The sequence below is a fragment of the Neolamprologus brichardi genome, chromosome 3 (genome assembly GCF_056152115.1).
Source record: "Neolamprologus brichardi isolate AB-2024 chromosome 3, ASM5615211v1, whole genome shotgun sequence".
NCBI classification, from domain to species: domain Eukaryota; kingdom Metazoa; phylum Chordata; class Actinopteri; order Cichliformes; family Cichlidae; genus Neolamprologus; species Neolamprologus brichardi.
Window position 1 is genome coordinate 28,108,404 of NC_142106.1, and position 24,161 is coordinate 28,132,564.

The 24,161-nt window shown below is 37.9% G+C and overlaps 2 protein-coding genes across 2 annotated transcripts; both read right to left on the reverse strand.

Moving 5' to 3' along the window:
- Positions 1-610: 610 nt before the first annotated feature.
- LOC148104127 (sterile alpha motif domain-containing protein 9-like) lies at positions 611-3,966 on the reverse strand. Its single transcript, XM_087839275.1, has 2 exons — positions 1,219-3,966; positions 611-687 (listed from the first exon to the last, which is right to left on the reverse strand). The coding sequence occupies exons 1-2, from the start codon at positions 3,890-3,892 to the stop codon at positions 611-613; spliced, it is 2,751 nt and encodes a 916-aa protein (XP_087695401.1). The 5' UTR covers positions 3,893-3,966.
- A 14,347-nt stretch (positions 3,967-18,313) lies between these two features.
- LOC102798508 (sterile alpha motif domain-containing protein 9-like) lies at positions 18,314-21,470 on the reverse strand. Its single transcript, XM_006808711.3, has 2 exons — positions 18,839-21,470; positions 18,314-18,339 (listed from the first exon to the last, which is right to left on the reverse strand). The coding sequence occupies exons 1-2, from the start codon at positions 21,453-21,455 to the stop codon at positions 18,314-18,316; spliced, it is 2,643 nt and encodes an 880-aa protein (XP_006808774.3). The 5' UTR covers positions 21,456-21,470.
- Between the last annotated feature and the right edge of the window lie 2,691 nt (positions 21,471-24,161).

Sequence of the window (24,161 nt, forward strand, 5' to 3'; positions counted from 1 at the left end):
CCATGAAGGTAATAGCACATACACGGAACTGCATTTTAATGCACAAATAAAACAACAAATAAACTTATATCTCATAAATCTACTGTTTTAGAAAACAAATCAAAACAGTACAATACATGAAGCAGCAACTGAAATATGTCAAACAGTTTCATTGGTTATGCTTCACTCGTGTCATGTTATAAATGACTAAACAATTCTGTAATATCATGTTTTTAAAACTTCCAATTAAAACAATTAAACAACAATGTAAAAAAAGATCATTTGAGACGTTTCTTCACAAAGTTTGTAAACTTCACTACATCCAAAACTTACATAGATGTGACAAATCCACGAACAAAGTATTAAATAGACACTTGGCAAAAAAGTTTTAGGAACTCAACTTTTTCTATGAATCAGAATTTCTGTTGTTTAATCTAAGGTGTTAGCAGAAATAATATATTTATGACTAAAACTGCGGCAGCAGGAAAAATGACCATAACACATACTTCTTTTGCATTGGTTTTAAACATCACAGAGCCCATTTCCTTTCGTTTTTGCCCCTACATGTAAACACATAAACACAAAGAAAAGTCTCAGAATCGCCTTCCCATGGGGAACCTGAGCACAAACTTTAATGTCCCTCATTATCTTTGGTGTCTTTCACATCGTTGGTCAGGGCTGTTCCACTGAGATCCATGACACTGTGATCTGAGGCAATCAGTAAACATAACATAAGTTGAAAAACACAATAATGGATGTTAAAAAAATCTTATTCCACAACAGAAACTAAGGTGTATACAAGCTGATGTTGTAATCTTAGTAGATATAATGTGTTAGTAAACATATTTGGATGTTAATATTTAGAACTTGCTGTGACATTAATGTCCAAGGTTTCTTTCTGCTGATATATAAAAATTTGTCTGTTTGGTATATGTTTCCTTCCAAACATAAACTATTGCTATTAAGAGCAACAGAACAGTAATGGCGAGGGGACAGGACTTTTATTTTATATGTACCAATATTCATAAGAAGAGTAATTTCCTGGACTTGCTGGTTGTTTTGCAAATAAATACATGATGTTGGTTAAACTGGTAGTTTTATAAAATGTGTTTTGAAAAGAATTTTTCAACCTGTATAATGATCTCTTCAAGACCATAATACAAACACAATCACTATAGAACTATAAACTAACAACAAGCAGCTACAGTTCACTGTAGTTTTACTGTTATGCTTTCTTACCTGTGTCTGCAGTTTTGCGCTGAATGGCAAAGGCCACAGGACCTCTGATGGTAAATCCAAGGTAAAAGGTAACTGAGCGTGGTTTCCAAATTTTGTTTCTCACATTGGCATTCATCTCAATCTCTTTGCCACCAACTCTTGTATACACTTTGTAGTTTCTTACTTCTCCATCAAGTCTGAGAAGGAGCTCTTGAACATCAGGATTTCTGAAGATTTCTTCTTTCTTCCAGTTCTTGCTCCAATCTGCTTCAATCGCTTTCAGATGTTTCTCAATAACACTTCTGTGAACAATTCTCTTCACACCTTCACCTTTTCCAATGAAAAACACAGGAAGGAGGTACCTGTTTCGAAAGTACTTCTTATATGTATTTTCATAAGACTTGTACATTTGCTGAGTTAACTCACTGAGGTCATAATCACATTGGCCTTGATTTCCAGCCCAGTACCAGAGGAGGGAGAACATGTGTAGTTCAGGTGGGTCTTTTTTGCTCGATGGCATTTTCCCTATAAATAGTGTGAGGATGTTGTTGACCAGAGCTGTCTCTGAATCCGCACTTGGACACATTTCTCTACACTTTGTAGATATGTCTTTGAGGTCTGATTGAGTGTATTGTTTGATAAGAAATGACAGCACTTCCACAGACTGTTCATCTAGGTTTCCCTCCTGAAACATCTGGATGAGTTGTTTTGCAGTTGTGTTGTCAACATACTTCTGGTAGCAGTTTGAGATGTCTTTAGATATATATTCAGGATCATCTTTCTCTGTTTTAGGCTTTGAGTAAGTCTGAAATTTTTCCAAAAACATGCATTTTTTCTCAATGTCATCTCGCAGGCTTAATATGAGATCATTGAATCTTTGGAGTTTGTTTTCTCCAAGTAATTCGAGGACAGAACCCATCGATACATTTTTGGTGAGAACTTCTTCCCAGGTTTCATTTTGACTGACAAGTTTGTAATACAGAGTATTGCAGACCTGCAGGTAACCAAACTGCCCTCTGAAGTTATAAAAAGGTGAAACTTTTATATTGCCATGTTTTTTCATGTCTGGTCCATCTTCATCTTCAGCAAGTTTTTCTTCATCTTCAAAAGCTTTAATGGCTTTTTTGGCCAGTCTCAAAATGTCTCTTAGTTCAGAAACCTCATTGTTCATTAGGTGGTTCTTATGGACTTGGCCAAGTGTGTCAGCAACAAAAGAATTTTGAGGATCTCTTTCTATTGCCCTTCGTGCCCACATTTCTGCCTGATTGTAGTCTTTTAATTCTATATAATAAAAACGAGCAAGAGCTTGTGGAAAAAATGGATTTTGACCAAATGTATTTGAGGCCACTTTTAAAACTGACACACTCTGACATTTACCATAATTTTTATCTCTGTTATTTCTCTCCTTCTCTTTAATATCTAGAATAAGTTTAGAAAACAAAGGTTTTTCTTCTTTAACATCTCTCCCTTCAGTTGGGTCCTCTGTGATTTTCATTTCTCTTTTGGTTAGCATGTCTTTGATGGAACTGGACAAAAAATTATCCTCCTTATCTCTGCAAAAACTGTTCAAGAAGTTTCTTGTTGTGTCACTTCTGGTCAAACCTGCCTTTGCCAACAGTTCAGTACAATATTGTGCTATCATACTGTGAGCCATGCGGACCTTTTTCTCAGCTCTTCCATCTTCTTGGAATGTGATGATGAGATGACTGAAAGGCTGCATTTGATCCTCCAGTGAAAGGTCATCATAGTCTTCATGTCTTAGGAAGTCCAGGCACTGAGACTCCAGGAGATATGACCCTGGTACGTAGTCATTCAGCAGGGAAAGGAAGGCAGCAAGCTGTGTCTTCCGAGGTTTATTTGTTTTTTTGCTGTTTTCTAAAGCTGCACATGCCTCCCTGACGTAGTCCTGAGAGAAATTACTTTGCATTATGTTAAAGCCATGAAACTGTTCACATTTATCTTTGTATCTGCTTTGAAGCTCTTTCTTTTTCTCATTGAATGCTTCCATCTCGTTGGGTTTTTCCTTCTCATTGTCTGAGAGTGTGTTCTTTAGGACAATGTGGTCACTCTGTTGAGGTGCATTGTTTCTCACACAGCTGAGGAAAATGACTACAGGCATACAAGTAACTATCTTCTTCTCAGCAACTGTCATCATAATGCTGATTTCGAGATCTTCCAGGATTTTCTTATCATCCACTAACAACAGCACAGTGTTCTGGTAGTTTCGACGGCCTGCTGTGAAAAGTTGGACAACCTCTTTTGCAACTTTTGCCATGTCTGAGGTGGAGCCAGTTAAAATAGCACACCTGAAGGTTTTTCTCAAGTCCCACATCACCTGCATGGCCATTGTAGTTCCCCCACTTCCTGGTTGGTGTGTCAGTTTTACAGTTGATATCCCTGGAATTTTTTTTTTATTCTCTATTTGTTTCCTAACCTCTGTGTATCCATGTCTTTTGATTAAAACAGTTCCAGTCCCATGTAACTCTGCTTGTTCACTGATGTAGAAGTTTAACCACTGAGGTGGGGCCCCTCTGTAGAAAGTCTCTTCTGTCTTCCCTGTGAGTGCTGGATCCAAAATGTCTCCTTCAAACTGATTTGCATGGAGAACATCCAACATTGTGCAGGAATCTCTGAATTCACTCCCTACATATACTTCCCCACATTTAGCAGTGGACAGGGCTGGTCCATTTGCCATCTTCAGCTTTAGCTGTCCTGTGCTGTAATAAGTTTTAGAAAACAAAAGTACTTTAGCCTGAACTGTTCTCTGAGACTAAATGAGTAGTCTAGGCAGTAGCAAACACAACCTTAATAAGAGTTTTTGTATGTTGGGATTTCACATTCACCTTATGACATGTGATTCATAAATACTAGTTTACAGGTTCTTTGAATTAAATAGTCATAGAGATAAACACTACATGAAGCCTGCAATTCCACCCCCTAAATTTACGCTGACCAGATTATTAGGCATACCTGTTCAACTGCTTGTTAAAATGAACATCTCAGTGCATTGCTGTATTTATAAATGGTAAAGAAGTTCAAACTGAGCATCGGAATGGGGAATTAAGTGACTTAAATCACTTTGAAGGTTGCATGGTTTGTCGTTGGCAGACAAGTTGGTTTGAGTATTTAAGGACCACACAGGGTCTCACGTCTGTCAGCTAAGAAAAGCAAACTGAGGCTACCATTCACATGGTCAAATTTGGATAATAGAATATAGGAAAAACATTACCCGGTCAGATTAGATTAAATTTTTACCACAACGTTTGGATGGTAGGATAAGAACTTGGTATAAACACCAAGAAACCATGGATCAGTCATGAATTATACCAACAGTTAAAGGCCTCAGTCAAACTAGAGTAAAAATGTAATCCATGTAATTGCTAACTTTAATTTAATCAAAAACCGATAGCAGACTGATAAATTGCCATTGCATACCATTTTGACACCCCATGGTAGGTTATAAGACACAACTGACTACTTCAAAAGAAAATAGATCAAAAGCTGATGCTATCATGTCAATACGGACAAAATCTTTGAGTTATGTTTTCAGCACCTTGTTAAAGAGTGAAGAATTAAAGCAACTCTGCAGCAACAGGAGCAGTGTTGGGAAGGTTACTTTTAAAATGTATTCCATTACAGAATACAGAATACATGCCCCAAAATGTATTCTGTAACGTATTCCGTTACGTTACTCAATGAGAGTAACGTATTCTGAATACTTTGGATTACTTAATATATTATCATGCTGTTTACAACTACATGAATGTACTATTGCTGTGATTTATTACTGTTACTGAAGGTCCGCGGCTCCGAACCATAGTAAAGGGACCTCTGGCTAATACGCTGCGTTCTGTGTCGGGCTCATAGCTGAAAACTAGCTTTACTTTGTTGTCTGGGTCAACTTTGCTAGCGAGAGACAGAGAGAGGCGTTGAAAGGCTGCTCCAACGGAACTTATTGTTTTTTGGAGGAAAACACGAACACGGTGTACAGTCGAGTCTTAATAGCTTACTTACAACTGGACTCGTCAGGCACTCTTCTTAGCTGCAGTGGTTATTATTATATTTACATGCTTCCAGCCAGTAGCGGTTTTAGATACGGGCGACACGGGCGGTTGCCCGGGGCGGCATCGTGGTGGGGGCGGCATCACGGCTTGTTCTCATGCTGCCCCGACATCATGCCAGCGCATATTGGGAATGGCATTGGTTTTCTATCGCCCATTTGCTGGGAGTGAGGGCGCCCTCCGTTTGCGAGGTGCGCCTGCTGCTTGCGGCACAGGGAGGAGAGGGCGGGGCGGCGGGGGATGCTCTGGCTGGCTGGAGCAGCAAAAATTACCAACTGGCAAAATAAAACAAATTACAAACAAACCAGCAAACACGAAAACACCAGACATCATGATACAGACTTATAATTTGCACCGATGTTTTTTCAAAATTCTATACGGGAAAAGTGAGCGCGAGAGCCCTCGGTGCGCCTGCTTGCTGCTGAAGTCAAATGCTACGTTCACACTGCAGGCGAAAGCGCATCAAATCCGATTTTTTTGACCCTATGCGACCCATATCCGATCATGGTATGACAGTGTGAACGGCACAAATCCAATATTTTCAAATCCGATCTGGGTCACTTTCGTATGTGGTACTGAATCCGATACATATCCGATGTTTCAGAAAGCGACTGCTGTTTGATGGTCATGTCGCATTAAATCTGTCTTTTACGTCACTGACACAAGACAGACGCCAATTATCAGCTCCGGAGAAGACATCGCGAACGCTTCCTGGCCATCCCGTGTAGATGTCAGTGAAACTGTTGGGAAGACAACGTTGGAGAAACGTGAACATTTTATTTGTACTGCATAATCTGCAGATTCTGACAGAAATCTGCAACTACCCTTTGAAGCAGCGCTCCTCTCTAAAACAGCAATAAGGATCATTATTAGGTTATTTACATTATTATGTAAATAACAAAATACCTTAAAGCAAAAATTGGGAAACGTAAAGTCCGAAGTCTTTGTATTAACGGCCATCTGTCAAACAATACTGTTTGCTCTGGGTCTAAACAGAGCGCGTTTGCTGACGCATTTTATTTGTAGTGTGAACGAGCAGACAAAAAAATCGGATTTGATCAAAAAATCGGAATTGAGCATCAAGACCTGCAGAGTGAACGTAGCCAAAGTAAACTTTATTGTCATCTCCGCTACATACAGTCCAGTATATAGAGAGACGAGACGACGAGGCTCCAGTTACAGCAGTGCAAGTAAACAAACTATAAATATAAGAAGAGTAAGAAAATAAATATAAACTTTAGGACCAGGGGTAAAGGGATCAATAACAATTTAAAATGTATATTTTATATTTTGTTGATTTAAAGTCTCACACACAACCCGTTTTTAAACTCTTAAAAAAAAGTGAAAAGAAGAGGAGGAGTGTAGCGACTTCCACAGTCGCTAGAGGCGACTGTGGGACTGAGCCTGCCTGTTTGCCTGTCAACTTTATGCAATAATGCGAGAGGTGGAATTGCTTGCTTGTTTATTAAAGTGCTTGAAAAGTTTACAGAGCAATGTGATCGGCTCAAACTCTTAAAACATCACAGGCTCTAATGCAACAATGCTGCGGTCAACAAAAACTACGGCTACCCAGCCCTCCTCTCTGTCAAAATCAAACCAGTGAAAGACAGACTGACAACGCCCTCTTAATATCACCGCTACCACCCACGTGACTCCCATTACACATCACCATAGCAACCAAACAAATGAAAACCCAGTGATCATTAAAATTCAATACATTTAATTATGGCTCCTACAAGGAGAAACGAGCAAAAGATACAGGTAAGCAGATGTGTCATTGGATAATGGCAGGTCATATATCCTAAAACATTAAGAATCAGGATACTTTCTTAATCCCTAAGGAAATTATGTGGGTTACAGTTCCTCCAAGAAGAAATGGTAAAAAATAGTAACAGTAACAGACTAAACTCCAAACAATATATACAATAATATAATATTAATTAGTCAGTGTCAATTGTTGATTTGTCCTGTTCTCATTGTATGACGAATTATGATGTCTGTTTAGTAGCCGTTTGCATACAACGTTTGCATACAACGTTTGCATACAATGCATACTCTGTCTCTCTCTTCGTGTGTGTGTGTGTGTGTGTGTGTGTGTGTGTGTGTGTCGGGGGGGGGGGGGGGGGGGGGGCGCCAGAGGGGGTGTTCGCCCAGGGCGCCAAACAGGCTAGGACCGCCACTGCTTCCAGCTCCCGTTTTTGCTCGAGGACAGCTCGTACTTTTCCTTTTTCTCCCTCCCTCGTTCACAGACACATGACGGGTATGGCAGTCCATTCTCCCTGCAGCACGGACTACACTGCCTATGATGCTACATTCTTTAGAGCTATACCTGTAGCATCCTGCCTATTAGCTTAGCACAACAACAACAGGCGCTCTCTCACCCAGAAAACACGCAGAGAGAGAGCGTCACCCTGTAACCATGGCAACCGTAACCGTGCCACCTGGAACAACAGAACGTAGCTGTCAAACAAAACCCAAACAGTCCTGACCCGCCACAATATGAAACAGGGAAGTACCGCCGTGTAATCCATTTATTTCAACAAAGTAACTGTATTCTAAATACCACCTTTTTAAACGGTAACTGTAACGGAATACAGTTACTCATATTTTGTATTTTAAATACGTAACGGAGGTACATGTATTCCGTTACTCCCCAACACTGAACAGGGGCTAGCAACTAACAAATTGTCCAATGAGTGTATAATGCTGCATTATCCCTATGGACTTTGAAATATCTAGGAAGCCCCAAAACCATGTAATAATTACATATGCAAGCAATTTTGCATAGAGCAAATTATAGAATGGTACTATTTGTAGCACGCTTTGTGTGACAGTACACATTTACAGCATCACATTCATAAAAAAGTTAACATCTTTGTGGATCCATCAAGACTTTTCTCACCTTGTCTTTCAGTTCTTGCAAATGTGGGTGAAGTGTTCTGCTGATCTGTGACTGGTAACTATGTTCTATAACCTGGGTAACAGGTTGCTGTTATATATAGTATACAGCCACATGCCACACCCAGGAAGGATTTGTGGGTATATGCATACACCCACCAATAGACTGTGAATACCAAAGTGAGCAGGATGTTATGATCAAAATGTTAGAAGGAATCAAGTTAGGACATATTTGCTGTCAAACAAAAAAGGTAGATGGGAATGAGGCATGTATAAGATATTTAGATGGAAGAAAATTAAGAAGAATTTAGTAATGAAAGATCAGGGAGTTTATTAGATTAGTATATTTGATATTTTTAGTGTCATGGAAATTCATAGGGGAAAATGTCTACAGTGACTTATGTTATCGTTTTCTTACTTTGATCCAGCAGTATCGTTTTACTGGAAAGGTTTTACATTTCTGGTAAAGGGTGGGGTGAGTTCATATCAACAGAAATGTTACTGGCGACAGGCCAAATACTAAAAGAATTTTCTTTATGTTAAAGAAGACAGTGCCATTAACATAGTTGCTGTAAGGTAGTTATAGTTTTCTTTCACTGTCAGAATGAAACCTACCACTATTGATGCTGACTGTCTTTACAGGCCTGTCTGTCTGGTTTTATTTATAAAATCTGCAGGACAGACAAGTTATGTATTCATCTTGACATTGGTAACACTTGTAGTGGACTTTAAAAGTTGCTGAGCTACAGTTCATCAAAATTATTAATCCATAACTTAGTAACACTGTAACTACAGTGTAAAAAATGTAGATAAACTACTAAATTAATTTTATTAACATTAAAGAAAGTTTCCGTTGTTTCTCATAATGAAACCTACCACTGGATTTCTTCACTATTGAACCCGATTGTCTCTGTAGGCCTGTCTGTCTGGTTTAATCGGTTACAATAAATCTTTTGTACTGACAAGGTTGGAGAATTCTGGTAAAAGGTTGAGGTGAGTTCATTTGAAGAGAAATGTTACTGACAAGTGGCCATGGCCATTTGTTAAGCTGTAAAAAGAAAATACTCTGCGTATTGAAGTTTTATTTTTCCATGTTATTAAAAAATTTTCACTGTTTATTTAATTTATTTCACTTTGAGTTTTCTTTCATTCTCATAGAAAAACCTACAACTGCATTTCTTCACTTTCAGTTCTTACTGTTAACCTGTAAACCTACCTGCTGGGTTTTCTGGTACTGACAGAGGTTTTTATGGAGGCCCTAGAAGAACACTGAGGGGAATTTTTAGGATTGCTTAGTTATTTAAAGAACCAATCAATACAAGTAAAAGTTTAATACTGAAAATGTCTCTTAAATGTATTTAAATATAACTATATACTGCTGTAGAAGTCTTTGGGCTACCTTTTTTGAAGCCACTGGACAAAGCAGGAGAGTATATCAAGAAATGGCCAACTACTTCAGTTATTTAGGTTATTCTGTTTGTTTAATGGCTCAGTCACTAAACCTTTTCTCACATATCTTCCTCTGATGTCTCTATTAGCAAATTCTCTAATCTAAGTGATGTGAGAATGGGAGTCTGGTAATGAAAGATGATCAGCAGTTAAGGTTGGGTTTTTTTTAACCTAAACTGATGAGTTAGAGAGAGACAGCATAACTGAATTTGTGGCAGCTATACTGAAGAGATATGCTTACATGACAAAAAACCAAGAAGGTATTATTAAGGGTAGAAGAAATCACCCCAAGGTAAGTACCTTTGCACCATCAGCTTGAACAGTACTTGGAACTATTTATAAGCCTGCAGGAGAAATTACGGATGAGTATATTAGTTCATCAATGTTTTCCTGAAATGTAAATAATAAAGTCATTAAACAGTTATTTCACAAAAAACACATTAATAATATATCCAACAAATTATTAAATAACTCAAACATAATAATAAAATTGATGTCTATTTAGTTATTAAATAAATATCATTTGAATTATTAATTCATAACTGAAACTATTAATTATTACAGCTTTATAACTTTTTTTAGTTTTATTAATCACTTGCCATGGGAGGGGGGGGGGGGGGGGTCATAAATCCCTTCTAATACTCACTGCACTCTTAAGGTCAGTGTCACACTAGATCACTTCAATGTCTCAAATAGCAGGAGTAACACATAATCTTATCTATTAAAGAGCCGACAGGTCTTGACAAACATAATGAAGTAGATTGACAATGAAACAACCACACCTGCCACCTTCTTCCTGTGGTAATGGATCCAAACTAGATAACTGGAGGTTCATATTTAATATGGAGGTTCATAATAAGTTAAAGGTATGACACTACTTCAATGTGCAAATCCTTTCATGTCAGCTTGAACTGTCAGAAGCCTACAAAAGCCAAATCCAAACCATAGGAAGCTTTCTTAGCTGTAAGTTAGACCTTTACCCACAGTGAAGGAGGAAACCACTCCATTACAATTATATTAGAATTAAAAATACTTCAGTGCTTAACCTCCATTGTCTGCTACTACAAAACACACATGCCTAGAGATAATAATTGTTCAGTACAAACATCATGGAAAATTGCTCAAAGTCACGTCACAATTTCAGGTTCATTCACTCCAGCAGTTTGCAACTGAATCAAGTTGGCACTTTTACCTAAGATGGGAACATTTTTATGCATGAAATGTAAACTTTATTTGTCTCAACAAAAGCAAAAACATGTTTTTGTTGTGCAGCTCTAGAGAAATGCAGCACACGAGGTTAAAAAAAACAAAAAACTTAAGCACAGTTTTCAGGAAAGCCAAACTTAATGCAACTCATTCTTCTAGTGACAGTTCAAAGGTACAATTGAAAATAACAACAAAGAAAACATTGCTGCACAACTTCATTACATCACTCACCGTACATTCAGCATTCCTACAGTAACAACAGCCTAATTGTCATTAACGGCATCTCACCTCTGTACAGCATTCTTGTGCAACACGTGCCACATTCAGAGTGATCTGATATAAGAGCCAAAGACTAGAAAATATGGTGAAGCATATCTTCCCTTTGGTTTCACCTGCACAAGTGCCAAGGTAGGTCTCCCCTGCAGACTTGGTTTTCCCTGTGTCGGGAGCAGCACTGGGCTGTTTAAATCATGGGCAAACAGTATCCTACAGTTGTTTATGTTTTTAAACCCATTTTGCACAGAGAGGCATTTTTTAAAAAAAAAATGTATTGATAGCAATGTTGAATATTATTACACATGAAAAAAAACAACTACACGTAAAATAATCACACCGTGATGCCTCTGCCTTTCTAAATAGAGGGACAGTAACTGCGTGTTTATATGTAAGCGTGTAAAAACTGAAGATAGTCAGATTAACAGTATTTTGTCTCTATCTCCCATTCTGCAATTCATCTCATGTAAACAATAACGTGGCGCACAGCGTGATGTGAAAAAAGGCACATACCTTTGACATTGCGTGACGAACTCTGTACTCCTCGTCCACAGGTAAACGCAAAAAAGGAGTTTAAAAAATCTCAGTTTTCGGTGATTCGAAACACTGTTTACATGTGGACAAAACAGCTGCGTTTTCAAAAATACCCGTGTAGGTGTGGACGTAGCGTAAAAGAGTTAGTAGTTTATTTTCTTACTACCTGTCATTTATTGCAGATTACTTGTATTTGCTTAATTGTTTACTAAATGTTTGAGGTGTGAAATAAACCGCAATGGAGCAAAATATGGGTGTGTGTGGTTGGAGAAGGGGGGGGGGGGGGGGGGAACACTTTTCTTGTAAAACAAAGGGGGGCCTAGCAAAAAAGTTTGGGAACCACTGGTTTAACCCTTCATTAAAACTTGACTTTAAACATAAAAAAGGAAATAAAACTCAGGAGCCTTCAGTCTACTTTCCCCTTGTGTGAATTTTAAAGTTTAAAGCCATACAAGCAGTGAGGTTTTTTTGTTAAATCTGAAACTGGTTAATTTTGTATAAAGTTACAAAACTTAGATGTCATTATTATAAGTTACTGTACTAACATGCTAACACATTTTAATTTGTGTTTAAGTCAAAGTAAAGTACAACTGAGGTAATTGCTGTTTAGAGTCGAGTCCAACTCATCTTTCAAATATATGAAACATAAACATATTTCCCCAAAATTTGTCATGTGTAATTTTTTTTTTTTACTCAAGTTCTACCTGACTCTGTTTGGATCAGCTGGTTGTGTTAATGGTGTTCCAAACTGGGAAGTTTTGAAATGTTCATTTATCACCTTTTATAAATCTCACTATTGATATATTAGTACATTGCAGTGGCCTTGAGAGGTCAAATGCCCTGCAACATAAAAACAGGAAAAAAAGCAAATTGAAAAAAGCCACAAAAGCACGTAAAACAGACAGAAAGTTGAATAAAAGAAAGAGTGTAGAAGTTATTTAAGTGGAGACAATAATGTGATGGAACAACAATTTTTCAGATTTTTGGATCAATGTCAGACATAGAGTATCTATAACAGTGTTAAAGTATTTAAAGATGGATTATTCCAATACTATAAAAATCTTGATCTGGCCTTGATTAGCTGGATGCTTTATATATAAAAAAATAAATGTCCACTGTTACTTAGTATAGTTGGTCTAACAAGCTATAATTCCCCAGTTTCAAACGATGAACATTGGAAAACAAACACTTTTCGTCCCAAACACAGCACAGTTCCTTAAAAGTGCCACTCCATCCAGTACATACATCATGCAATGTCAACACAAGAATATCAGGATCTTTGTCAAACACCCTGACTAGTCACAATTAAAGAGCTCAGTTCCTTAGATTAAGCGGTTTGTTGGGAGGTTATGTCACAGTGCAGTTTTTCTACAGACAGAAATTCATAGGATACAAATTAGTCAAACATGACAATAAACATCAAGCAAAGTAAAAGACTGCTATAGGTTCTTATATCTAAATAACTCTTGCTATAACTATAAGCTAAATGCAGATATTGGCTTGTCCTATGAAAATCAACTTCAAAGCTTCCTCTAAAACACTCAGACTTCTTATTTGTTTGCTCATGAAACATGATACATAATGATGTATTTAACAGGGGGTGGGGTCATAAATCCCTTCTAATGCCCCTCCTTGTCTACACGGTTTTGGGGTTACTATTTTCTTATTTTGATCATTGATTATTTTCTTTACGTGAAAGCAGACAATGCCATTAACATGTTAACTGTTTAAGGTTTTGGTTCTGTCTCACAATGAAATCTACCACTGCATTTCTTCACTATTGATGCTGACTGTCTCTACAGGCCTGTCCGTCTGGTTTTATCATTAAAAATCTGTAGGACTGACAAGTGATGTATTCATGCTGACATTGGAGTGTGATAACAAAACTTGTAGTGGACTTAAAAGTTGCTGAGCAGTTCTCAGCATGAGAAGAAAATAATTCTTTTGGTACTAGTCCAGCCATATTTTCACCTCTCAATCTTCAGATTTTATAACTTCTTAGTCATTTTTGAAGGAGACGTCCAGGCAACACAGAGTTGGTTAGCAAATATATTTTAATATATATTGGTATATTCATTTTAGCACAATGACAAATAGCTTAATTTAAGTTCAGTTTTATTTAAATCATTTCACTAGCTGCTTGGGCCCACGCCCTCATTTTAGGTTTGACAGTGTTTTAGTAGGTAAAGGTGAGTGTTTGGACATGAATTGAGCTGCTGTTTGGGGAAGGCCTCGAAGGGGACTGGCGACGGCTCCCGGGCCCTGGCAGATCACCACGTACTAAATAGGAGTGAAGAAGTTAAAGAATTGAGAACAAGAAGGGAGGAAAGGTGCGGCACATAAACGAGAATGAACAGTTTGCAGAACTGGGGGAACCTATATAGATGACAACTGGAAAGAGCGTGTTTGGAGGCGCGGTCCCGCTCCTGAAATTCCAGTACTTAATCTCCGAGACAAAATGCCACACCATTATATGTGTTTGAATACCTCGTGATGTTTTGCTGCAGTCATTGCAAAATAAATCATGAATCCTGAAGTACTCCTTGCCCCATGAGAGGAAATCCTTAGCAAAAGTGTCTAACAGCATTGAGCCCATCCAACAGGGTTACTTATGTGAGCTGAAATATTTAATGGTTGTAATGATGCTCCTCACTGCACTCTTAAGGTCAGTGTCACACTAGATCACTTCAATGTCTTAAATAGCAGGAGTAACACACAATCTTATCTATTAAAGAGCAACAGTTCTTGACAAACATAATGAATAAGATTGACTATGAAACAACCACACCTGCCACTTGTAACATCAAATAAGAACTATCCATGTCCAAAAATTAGACACTAGCAGAATATGTCTGCAGTGTCAGACATTGGAGATGCATCTACAAATAAAGATTTGTCACTTCAAAACATCCAAGTTTCTCAGTGTTAAACATACCATGAGACTTTCATCACTTTCATTCACTCCAGCAGTTTGCAGCTGAATCGAGTTGGGGCTTTTATCCGCGATGGAAATATTTTTCTGCATGAGAATATTTGTGTCACGGTTCTGGGTCGGTTCGACCCAGCATTTTGAATTGATTATGTTTTGATTTATTTTTGAATGATTGTTTTGTTACTCTTGTGCTTTGTTAATTATTATTATTATTATTATTATTATTATTATTATTATTATTATTATTATTATTATTATTATTATTGGAATTCTATGTGTCTGTTTATTCATGTTTTAGTAATTGTCCTTCAGTTGTGTCTGTATAGTTCAAGTTCCATGTGTCATTTTCTGTCTGTCTCTCAGTGTAGTGTCTGCGTCTTTGTGCAGTGTTTTCTTGTTTCCTGTTTTAATGTGAAGGTCTGCGTCTCATGTGAGTGTGTTCAGTTTACCTCCCTTGTCTCGTCTCATTAATTACTCCCAGCTGTGTTATCTCCCTGTGTTTCTCTGTGTGTATTTAAGTCGTGTCATTGTAGTTGCTGGTCCGTCTGTGTATCCACTGTGCTCCTTCTGTGTGTTATCCCTGCTGTCAACCGTTGTCTGTCTCTGCTCGCCCTCATTCATGTTCGTGTTTTTGTTCATGCTCAGTAGTTTAGTTGCTTCCAGTATAGTTTAGTTTATCTTCGCTTGCCATTTTCTCCCTGTGCTTAGTATCCAATAAATTACCTTCACACCCTCACGATTGCCTGCTATTGGATCCTCCTTTATCATCTCCACACGGCTCATCTCACTCGCCGTGACAATTTGTCTCAATGAAAAGTCAAAAAACAATTTTGTTGTGCAAATGGAAACAAATAAAGTTAAAAAACAAACAAATGACAACACAAAAATCATTGTTGCACTTCTATATTCAGAATTCCTAACCTAACAACAGCCTCATCATCATGAGTGGCATCTCAACACTGTACACCACCAAGTCAGATGAGTCAACCCTACAGGAGGCTGAACATGGCTGAACTCTCAGACAGACTCTTGGGCATCCAGGTTAGCAGATAGCAGCAGAATCACCGGCCAGGAAAAAGTGGGCACCTACAAATGAGAAAAGTGAGCATCACATCTCTCAGTTATTCTGTGAGAACTCCACATGTCCTGTTTGCCTGCTCACTTCATGATTCAAACATTTTGTTTAATGTGATGCAGTATGTTCGTTTTTGTTCTGTAATGAAATCAGCATTTTGTCATATCCATCCATCCATCCATCGATTCAGAAGACCCTTAAGAGAAAACCATTGTTCACTCTGCCCAGGATAGGGTTACTGGGGCCCCGCCCTGGAGCAAGGCCCAGGGAGAGTGCCTGAGGGTGAGTGTCTGGTGGACGGGCCTTAATCCATGGGGCCTGGCTGGGCACAGCCCAAAAAGGGGACATGGGCCCATCCTCCTGCAGGCCCACCAACTACAGGAAGCACCGTAGGGGTCGGGTGTAGGGATGGGTATCGTTTAGGTTTTATCCGATACCGGTGCCAAACCGGTACTTTTGAAATGGTGCCGGTGCTTAAACAGTGCTCAAACCGGTGCTTAAAGAATGGAGAACACAAACTTGGTCCAAAAACCTCTCATGTTCAGCTGTTTGTTTGTTTTTTTTAAAAAAGATAACAATGTTAGCCTTTTCTGCAGCTATGGGGCATATATGGTATCACTCTGGGCTGGAAGCAGTGCTTAATCAATGGAAAAAACACAAACTTTGTCCAAAAACCTCTCATGTTTAGCTGTTTTCCACTTTTTCTTTGGTCATTTTAGCCTTTTTGGCCAGGGTGAAGGGAGTATCTGCCATCAAACAAGAAGACAGCCGCATGTAACTATCATGATGTTTGCTAGTTCACCTTACATGCATTAATGTAATACCGTGGTGAGCTTACTCAACGTAAATTACACACGAACAACATTAAGCTACTCACGCAGAGAAGAACGGCTGCTGCCATCATCATCCGTCATCATTTCTGCTACACTGGCAGGGCTAGGGGCCAGGACTCTACTCTTCGGGTTTCTGGGGGATGTTGCAAACTCCGGGACCGATAACAGGCACCACACCCGCAGTAGATGCGCTCGTTGTGAGGTCTCGCAGCAAGCTATCAAATACGGCGCATTTCTCGGCTTTAAAAAAAACGCTATGCATCGCCAGGTGTTTCATCGGATTTGAGGTGTTACCTCCTTTGACAGTATCACAGTATCACCTTAAAGCACTTGTTGCAGGCTGCTGAGTTTGCATATTTTGCTGTGAAGTACAGCCAGACTTTTGACCGCTTCGCCTTGGGCATTTTTAAGCTCTGCTCTAAAAGAACTTACGTACCTGGACCCGCCTACTATCCCCGGAAACGTAAAATGATTGGCTAGAATCTAAAGTGTATCATTCCATACCAGTTGGTGGCGGTAATGCACCTTTCAGTTGTTTGCCAACCGCCAATACAAATGTAAGGAAGAAGAAAGTGTATCACAGCTCAGGAAAAAAAAAACACCGAAATAAAGCACCGAAATGTGTGCTGCTTTTCGGTCTGGTTACTACCGTTTATGTCAAAACCGGTGCCATCGTGGCACCGGATACCGGTACCCATCCCTAGTCGGGTGCAATGTGTGCCAGGCGGCGGCCAGGAGCGGAGACCCTGGCGGACTGATCCCCGGCTACCAAGACTGGCAAGCATTTTGTCATATTTGAAATATAAATCTAATATATTATGTTTCCTTATGTCATTTTCTGCAAAATACAGAATGTTTTTTAATATTGTAAATAAAATAATCCATAATTATGTGGATATAAATATTCGATCGTGTACATAAGTGAATACTGCTTTGTACTATAAATTACAGTGTATACCCTACACTATAATTTTTTTCTTGCCTGCCTTCTGTTCTGTGTTTAAAATCTCAGTGCTTTTCTGTTATTTGTCCAACCACCTCATCTTCATCTTCATCTTCACTACCATCAAATATAACGTTTGCCAAGGCTATGAATACTTTAAAACTAATGCAAAACTATGATTGCACACTTAAAACAAGTAATTGTTTCACCCTAACTAACAGCCGGTAAACACAGTAAAATTTATGCAAAATGTTATGAAACAATGATTGCCATGTATTGTAACTTTAATATTGATTCAGAATGCAAACGTACAGATTCAGTACTGCATAAAAATAAAAAATAAAAAATATCAGTGTTCATCTAAATGTAAGAAAGTTAAAACTACAGCCATAATTAAGTGCTGAATAAAAAAAAGTGAAAATGAATCACTGCAACACAATGAAAAGTTGAAACCCCTTTTATATTAAATACAGAATAAATCTAAAACAAAACCATTTTCAAAATCAATCAAATCAAATCTTTCATAGATGTTAAAGAACCCATAACCAAAATATTAAGTAGATACTATGCAAACAAGTTTTGGGAACTAAATTTTCTCTAAGAGTCAGAAAGTCTGTTATTTAATCCGAGGTTTTAGCAGAGATAGTACATCTTCTAGTTTATTCAATGTAGTGTTTATGTAGAGTAAATATTTTCTTATTAAATGCAGAATATTTCTCTAAAAGTAAAGTTATGATAACACATACTTCTTGTGCACTGCTTTTCAAAGTTAGAGCAAATATTTCCTTTTGTTTTTGAAACATGTAAACACATAAATACTAAAAAAAAGAAGTCTTGGATTCTCCTTCCCATGGGGATGTTGGGCAGGATTAACACACTTTAATGTCCCTATTGTCTTTGGTCTCTTTCACATTATTGGTCCCACAGTGATCCACGATCTGTGAAAATCAGTAAACATAAGATGAAATAAAAACACAACAATGGATGTTCAGGGTAAAAAAAAAAAAGGTTATTCAACAATAGTATGCAATGGTGTATACAGGCTAGATATAATGTCTTAGTAAACATATTTACATTGTATGTTAATATATAGCACTTGCTGCGACTTGATGTCCAATGTTTAATTTTTCTGCTTATATATAAAAAAGTCATCTGTTTGGTATTTGTTTCCCTCCAATCATATTCTGTTTTCGTTAAGATCAGCATAAAAGTAATATGTAGAGGACAAGGCTTTTATTTTTAACCTATGTACCAACATTCATTAGGAGAGCAATTTCCTGGACTTGCTGGTAGTTTTACAAAATGTGTTTCGAAAAGAATTTTTCAACATGAAAGATTATCTCTTAATGACCATAATACAACCATGGCCACTATAGAACTATAAACTAATAACAAGCAGCTACAGTTTACTGCAGTTTCACTGTTATGCTTTCTTACCTGTGTCTGCAGTTTTGCGATGAATGTCAAAGGCCACAGGACCTCTGATGGTAAATCCAAGGTAAAAGGTAACTGAGCGTGGTTTCCAAATTTTGTTTCTCACATTGGCATCCATCTCAATCTCTTTGCCACCAACTCTTGTATACACTTTGTAGTTTCTTACTTCTCCATCAAGTCTGAGAAGGAGCTCTTGAACATCAGGATTTCTGAAGATTTCTTCTTTCTTCCAGTTATTGTTCAAATCTGGTCTCACTTTCAGATGTTTCTCAATAACACTTCTGTGAAAAATTCTCTTTAGACCTTCACCTTTCCCAATGAAAAACACAGGAAGGAGGTACCTGTTTCGAAAGTACTTCTTATATGTATTTTCATAAGACTTGTACATTTGCTGAGTTAACTCACTGAGGTCATAATCACATTGGCCTTGATTTCCAGCCCAGTACCAGAGGAGGGAGAACATGTGCAGCTCAGGTGGGTCTGTGTCACTCAGGGGCATTTTTCTTTCAAATAGTGTGAGGATGTTGTTGACCAGAGCTGTCTCTGAATCTGCACTTGGACACATTTCTCTACACCTTGTAGATATGTCTTTGAGCTCTGATTGAGTGTATTGTTTGACAAGAAATGACAGCACTTCCACAGACTGGTCATCTAGGTTTCCCTCCTGAAACATCTGGATGAGTTGTTTTGCAGTTGTGTTGCCAACATACTTCTGGTAGCACTCTGAAGTGTGTTTAGATATATATTCAGGATCATCTTTCTCTGTTTTAGGCTTTGAGTAAGTCTGAAATTTTTCCAAAAACATGCATTTTTTCTCAATGTCATCTCGCAGGCTTACTATGAGATCATTGAATCTTTGAAGTTTGTTGTCTCCAAGTAATTCGAGGACAGAACCCATCGATACATTTTTGGTGAGAACTTCTTCCCAGGTTTCATTTTGACTGACAAGTTTGTAATACAGAGTATTGCAGACCTGCAGGTAACCAAACTGCCCTCTGAAGTTATAAAAAGGTGAAACTTTTATATTGCCATGTTTTTTCATGTCTGGTCCATCTTCATCTTCAGCAAGTTTTTCTTCATCTTCAAAAGCTTTAATGGCTTTTTTGGCCAGTCTCAAAATGTCTCTTGGTTCAGAAACCTCATTGTTCATTAGGTGGTTCTTATGGACTTGGCCAAGTGTGTCAGCAACAAAAGAATTTTGAGGATCTCTTTCTATTGCCCTTTGTGCCCACATTTCTGCCCGATTGTAGTCGTTTAATTCTATATAATAAAAACGAGCAAGAGCTTGTGGAAAAAATGGATTTTGACCAAATGTATTTGAGGCCACTTTTAAAACTGTTGCACACTGCTCTTTCCCCTCCATCATTTCAATGTCTAGAATCAGTCTAGAAAACCTTTTCTGTTTGATGTCTGTGCTGTTGACTTGGTCCACTTCTTTTTTCATTTCTCTTTTGGTTAACATGTCTTTGACAAAACCAAGCAACCACAGAGGAATCGGATCTCTGCAAAAAGTGTTCACGAAGTTTCTTGTTGTGTCACTTCTGGTCACACCTGCCTTTGCCAACAGTTCAGTACAATATTGTGCTATCATAGTGTGAGCCATGCAGACCTTTTTCTCAGCTCTTCCATCTTCTTGGAATGTGATGATGAGATGACTGAAAGGCTGCATTTGATCCTCCAGTGAAAGATCATCATAGTCTTCATGTCTGAGGAAGTCCAGGCACTGAGACTCCAGGAGATATGACCCTGGTACGTAGTCATTCAGCAGGGATAGGAAGGCAGCAAGCTGTGTCTTCAGTGGTTTATTTGTTTTTTTGCTGTTTTCTAAAGCAGCACATGCCTCCCTGACGTAGTCCTGAGAGAAATTACTTTGCATTATGTTAAAGCCATGAAACTGTTCACATTTATCTTTGTACCTCTTTTGAAGCTCTTCCTTTTTCTTATCAAATGTTTCCTTCTCATTGTCTGAGAGTGTGTTCTTTAGGACAACGTGGTCACTCTGTTGAGGTGCATTGTTTCTCACACAGCTGAGGAAAATGACTGCAGGCATACAAGTAACTATCTTCTGCTCAGCAACTGTCATCATAATGCTGCTCTGGAGATCTTCCAGGATTTTCTCATCAACCACTAACAACAGCACAGTGTTCTGGTTGTTTCGACTGCCTGCTGTGAAAAGTTGGACAACCTCCATTGCAACTTTTGCCATGTCTGAGGTGGAGCCAGTTAAAACAGCACACCTGAAGGTTTTTCTCAAGTCCCACATCACCTGCATGGCCATTGTAGTTCCCCCACATCCTGGTTGGTGTGTCAGTTTTACAGTTGATATCCCTGGAAATGATCTCTTTTTCTTAATTTGTTCCCTGAGTTTCTCATGTCCATCTCTTTTGATAAAAGCAGTCCCATGTAACTCTGCTTGTTCACTGATGTAGAAGTTTAACCACTGAGGTGGGGCCCCTCTGTAGAAATTCTCTTCTGTCTTCCCTGTGAGTGCTGGATCAAAAATTTCTCCTTCAAACTGATTTGCATGGAGAACATCCAACATTGTGCAGGAATCTCTGAATTCACTCCCTACATATACTTCCTCATTGTTAGCAGTGGACAGGGCTGGTCCATTTGCCATCTTCAGCTTTAGCTGTCCTGTGCTGTAATAAGTGTTAGAAAACAAAAGTAATTTAATCTGAGCTGTTCTTTGATCCTAAAGGAGTAGTCCAGATAGTAGCAGACGCAACATTAATAAGAGTTTTGTATGCTGGGGTTGCACATTGACCCTATGAAATGTTAAGCACTTGTATATGAAGCCACAATATCAAACCCTAAATTTACCTTCATACACAAAACATTCACTCACTGAGTAGATTTTCAAGTACACCTGTTCAACTGCTTGTTAAAATGAACATCTTGTCAGCTAATCACATGGCAATATCTCAATGCATTGTTGTATTTATAAAATCTTTAAGAACCTCCTAAACCCTGCAATTATTCCATGTGCAAAGAGTGCTGCAGATAGTACAGTCACTCTGTGACTGTACTATCTGCAGCACTCTTTATGTCAATATATACATTTACAGTGTTACATTCATAAAAAGTTTAACATTGTTGCAGATGAAAATTCATACAGATTTTTCTTACCTTGTCTTTCAGTTCTTGCAAATGTAGCTGAGCTCGTCTCAAATGTTCTGCTGATCTGTGACTGGTAACTATGTTCTATAACCTGGGTACCAGGTAGCTGCTATATATAGAATACAGCCACATGCCACACCCAGGAAGGATTTGTGGGTATATGCATACACCCACCAATAGACTGTGATTACCAAAGTGAGCAGGATGCTATGATCAAAATGTTAGAAGAAATCAAGTTAGGACATATTTGCTGTCAAACAAAAAAGGTAGATGGGGATGAGGCATGTATAAGATATTTAGAAAATTAAGAATGAAGCTAATAAAGAAAAAAATAGGGACTATGTTAAGAGTATATTATTGTATATTTGATGTCCTTGGAACTTCATGAGGAAGAATGTCTACATTGACTTAGGTTATTGTTTTCTCACTTTCTTGCAGCAGTCTCTTTTTACTGCAAAGGTTGGACATTTCTGGTAAAGGGTGGGGTGAGTTCATATGAGCAGAAATGTTACTGGCAACAGGCCAGTTACATTCTTTACCCATAACTTTGTAACACAGTAAGTACAGTGTAAAAAATGAAGGTCAACTAGTAAATTCATTTGAAACTATGACTACATTGAAAAAAAGTTCTATTAACATGTTCGTTGTAAGGAATTTAATATTTTTGTTCTCTCTCATAATGAAACCTATCACTGCATTTCTTCAACACTGATTCTGACTGTCTCTGTAGGCCTGTCTGTCTGGTTTTATCAGTTACAATAAATCTCGTGTACTGACAAGGTTGGCGATTTCCCGTAAAAGGTTGAAGTGAATTCATTTGAACAGAAATGTTACTGACAAGATGCCATGGAAATGTTAATATTTGTAACACTGTAACTGTAAAGAAAAAAGAAAAAAGAAAAAAAAATACCCAGTGAAGTAAAGTTTCACTTTTCCATGTTATTAAAACATGTTTTTTCTACTTTTATTTAATTTCTTTGACTTTCTTTCATTGTCATAACAAAACCTATAACTGCATTTCTTCACTTTCAGTTCTTACTGTTAACCTGTAAACCTCCCTGCTGGGTTTTCTGGTACTGACAGAGGTTTTTGTTTAGGTCCTGGAGGCAAACTGGAGGATGTTTTTAGGATTGTTTAGTTACCAGAAGAACCAAACAATACTATTCCAAGAAAAATGTAATGCTGAAAATGTCTCCAAAATGTATTTAAATATATCTGCTGCAGATGGGTTTAGGCTACCTTTTTGGAACCCACTGGACCTAGCAGGAGAGTAATATCAAAAAACGGCCAAGTACTTCAGTTATTTAGGTTATTGTTCGAGTGGCTCAGTCACAAATCCTTCTTTCTCATTTCTTCCTCTGATGTCTCCATCGGCAAGTTTTCTTCCTTGTAAAAATTGCACTTAATAACTTTACTTTTGTAATTTTGACATTTACAAACAGGGGCATGCGAGGAATGTATTAATTTTTAGTGTAAAGTTCATCAGCGTTTTTATTTGTCATCTCTAACTCTGGATCTAAATCTCACCACATCATCCACCTTGAAATTCAAAACGAAGTTATCAAGAAATCTGACAGCAAGATGTTCACTCACGCCAATGACAATGGTGACGACGTCGAACAACAAGAAGTGAGACCTTCTTTCTGATTGTGATTTTTTATATTAAACATACACAAATAAAATGAAATACAGATTTCCACTAAGTATAGTCGACAAGTATATCACACTCTCACTTAATTATAAATAACATATTAACAACACACACACACACACACACACATATATAAGTTCTAGTAAACTTTAAAAAACATTAATGATTTATCCAATTTCTGAACAAAATATTACATAACTCAAATATAATCTTACATTTATATCTATTTAGTTATTAAATAGTTATCGTTTGAATTATAATCCAAAACTCTAATTAGTTTTTAATTAGTTATTAATTAATTATTACAGCTGTATGACATGCCATAAATTTTAACAGTTTTATTAATCACGTGACATGTGCGGGTCATAAACCCCTTCTAATATCCCTCCTTGTATACAATATTTTGGGTCAGTTTTTTCTTATTTTGATCCAGCAGTATCGCTTTACTGGAAAGGTTGGACATTCACATTCACACCCTATATGAACTCACTGGCAACAGGCCAAATACCAAAGGAATTTTCTTTATGTGAAAGAAGAAAGTGCTATTAGCATAGT

What these genes read in the sequence shown, in the direction of transcription:
- LOC148104127 (XM_087839275.1), bottom strand. Translation starts at nt 3,892, where the DNA reads ATGGCAAATGGACCAGCCCTGTCCACTGCTAAATGTGGGGAAGTATAT. An exon ending in GCGCAAAACTGCAGACACAG is followed by an intron (nt 688 to 1,218) that starts GTAAGAAAGCAT and finishes TGATTGCCTCAG; the next exon opens with ATCACAGTGTCATGGATCTC.
- LOC102798508 (XM_006808711.3), bottom strand. Translation starts at nt 21,455, where the DNA reads ATGGCAAATGGACCAGCCCTGTCCACTGCTAACAATGAGGAAGTATAT. An exon ending in TCGCAAAACTGCAGACACAG is followed by an intron (nt 18,340 to 18,838) that starts GTAAGAAAGCAT and finishes TGATTTTCACAG; the next exon opens with ATCGTGGATCACTGTGGGAC.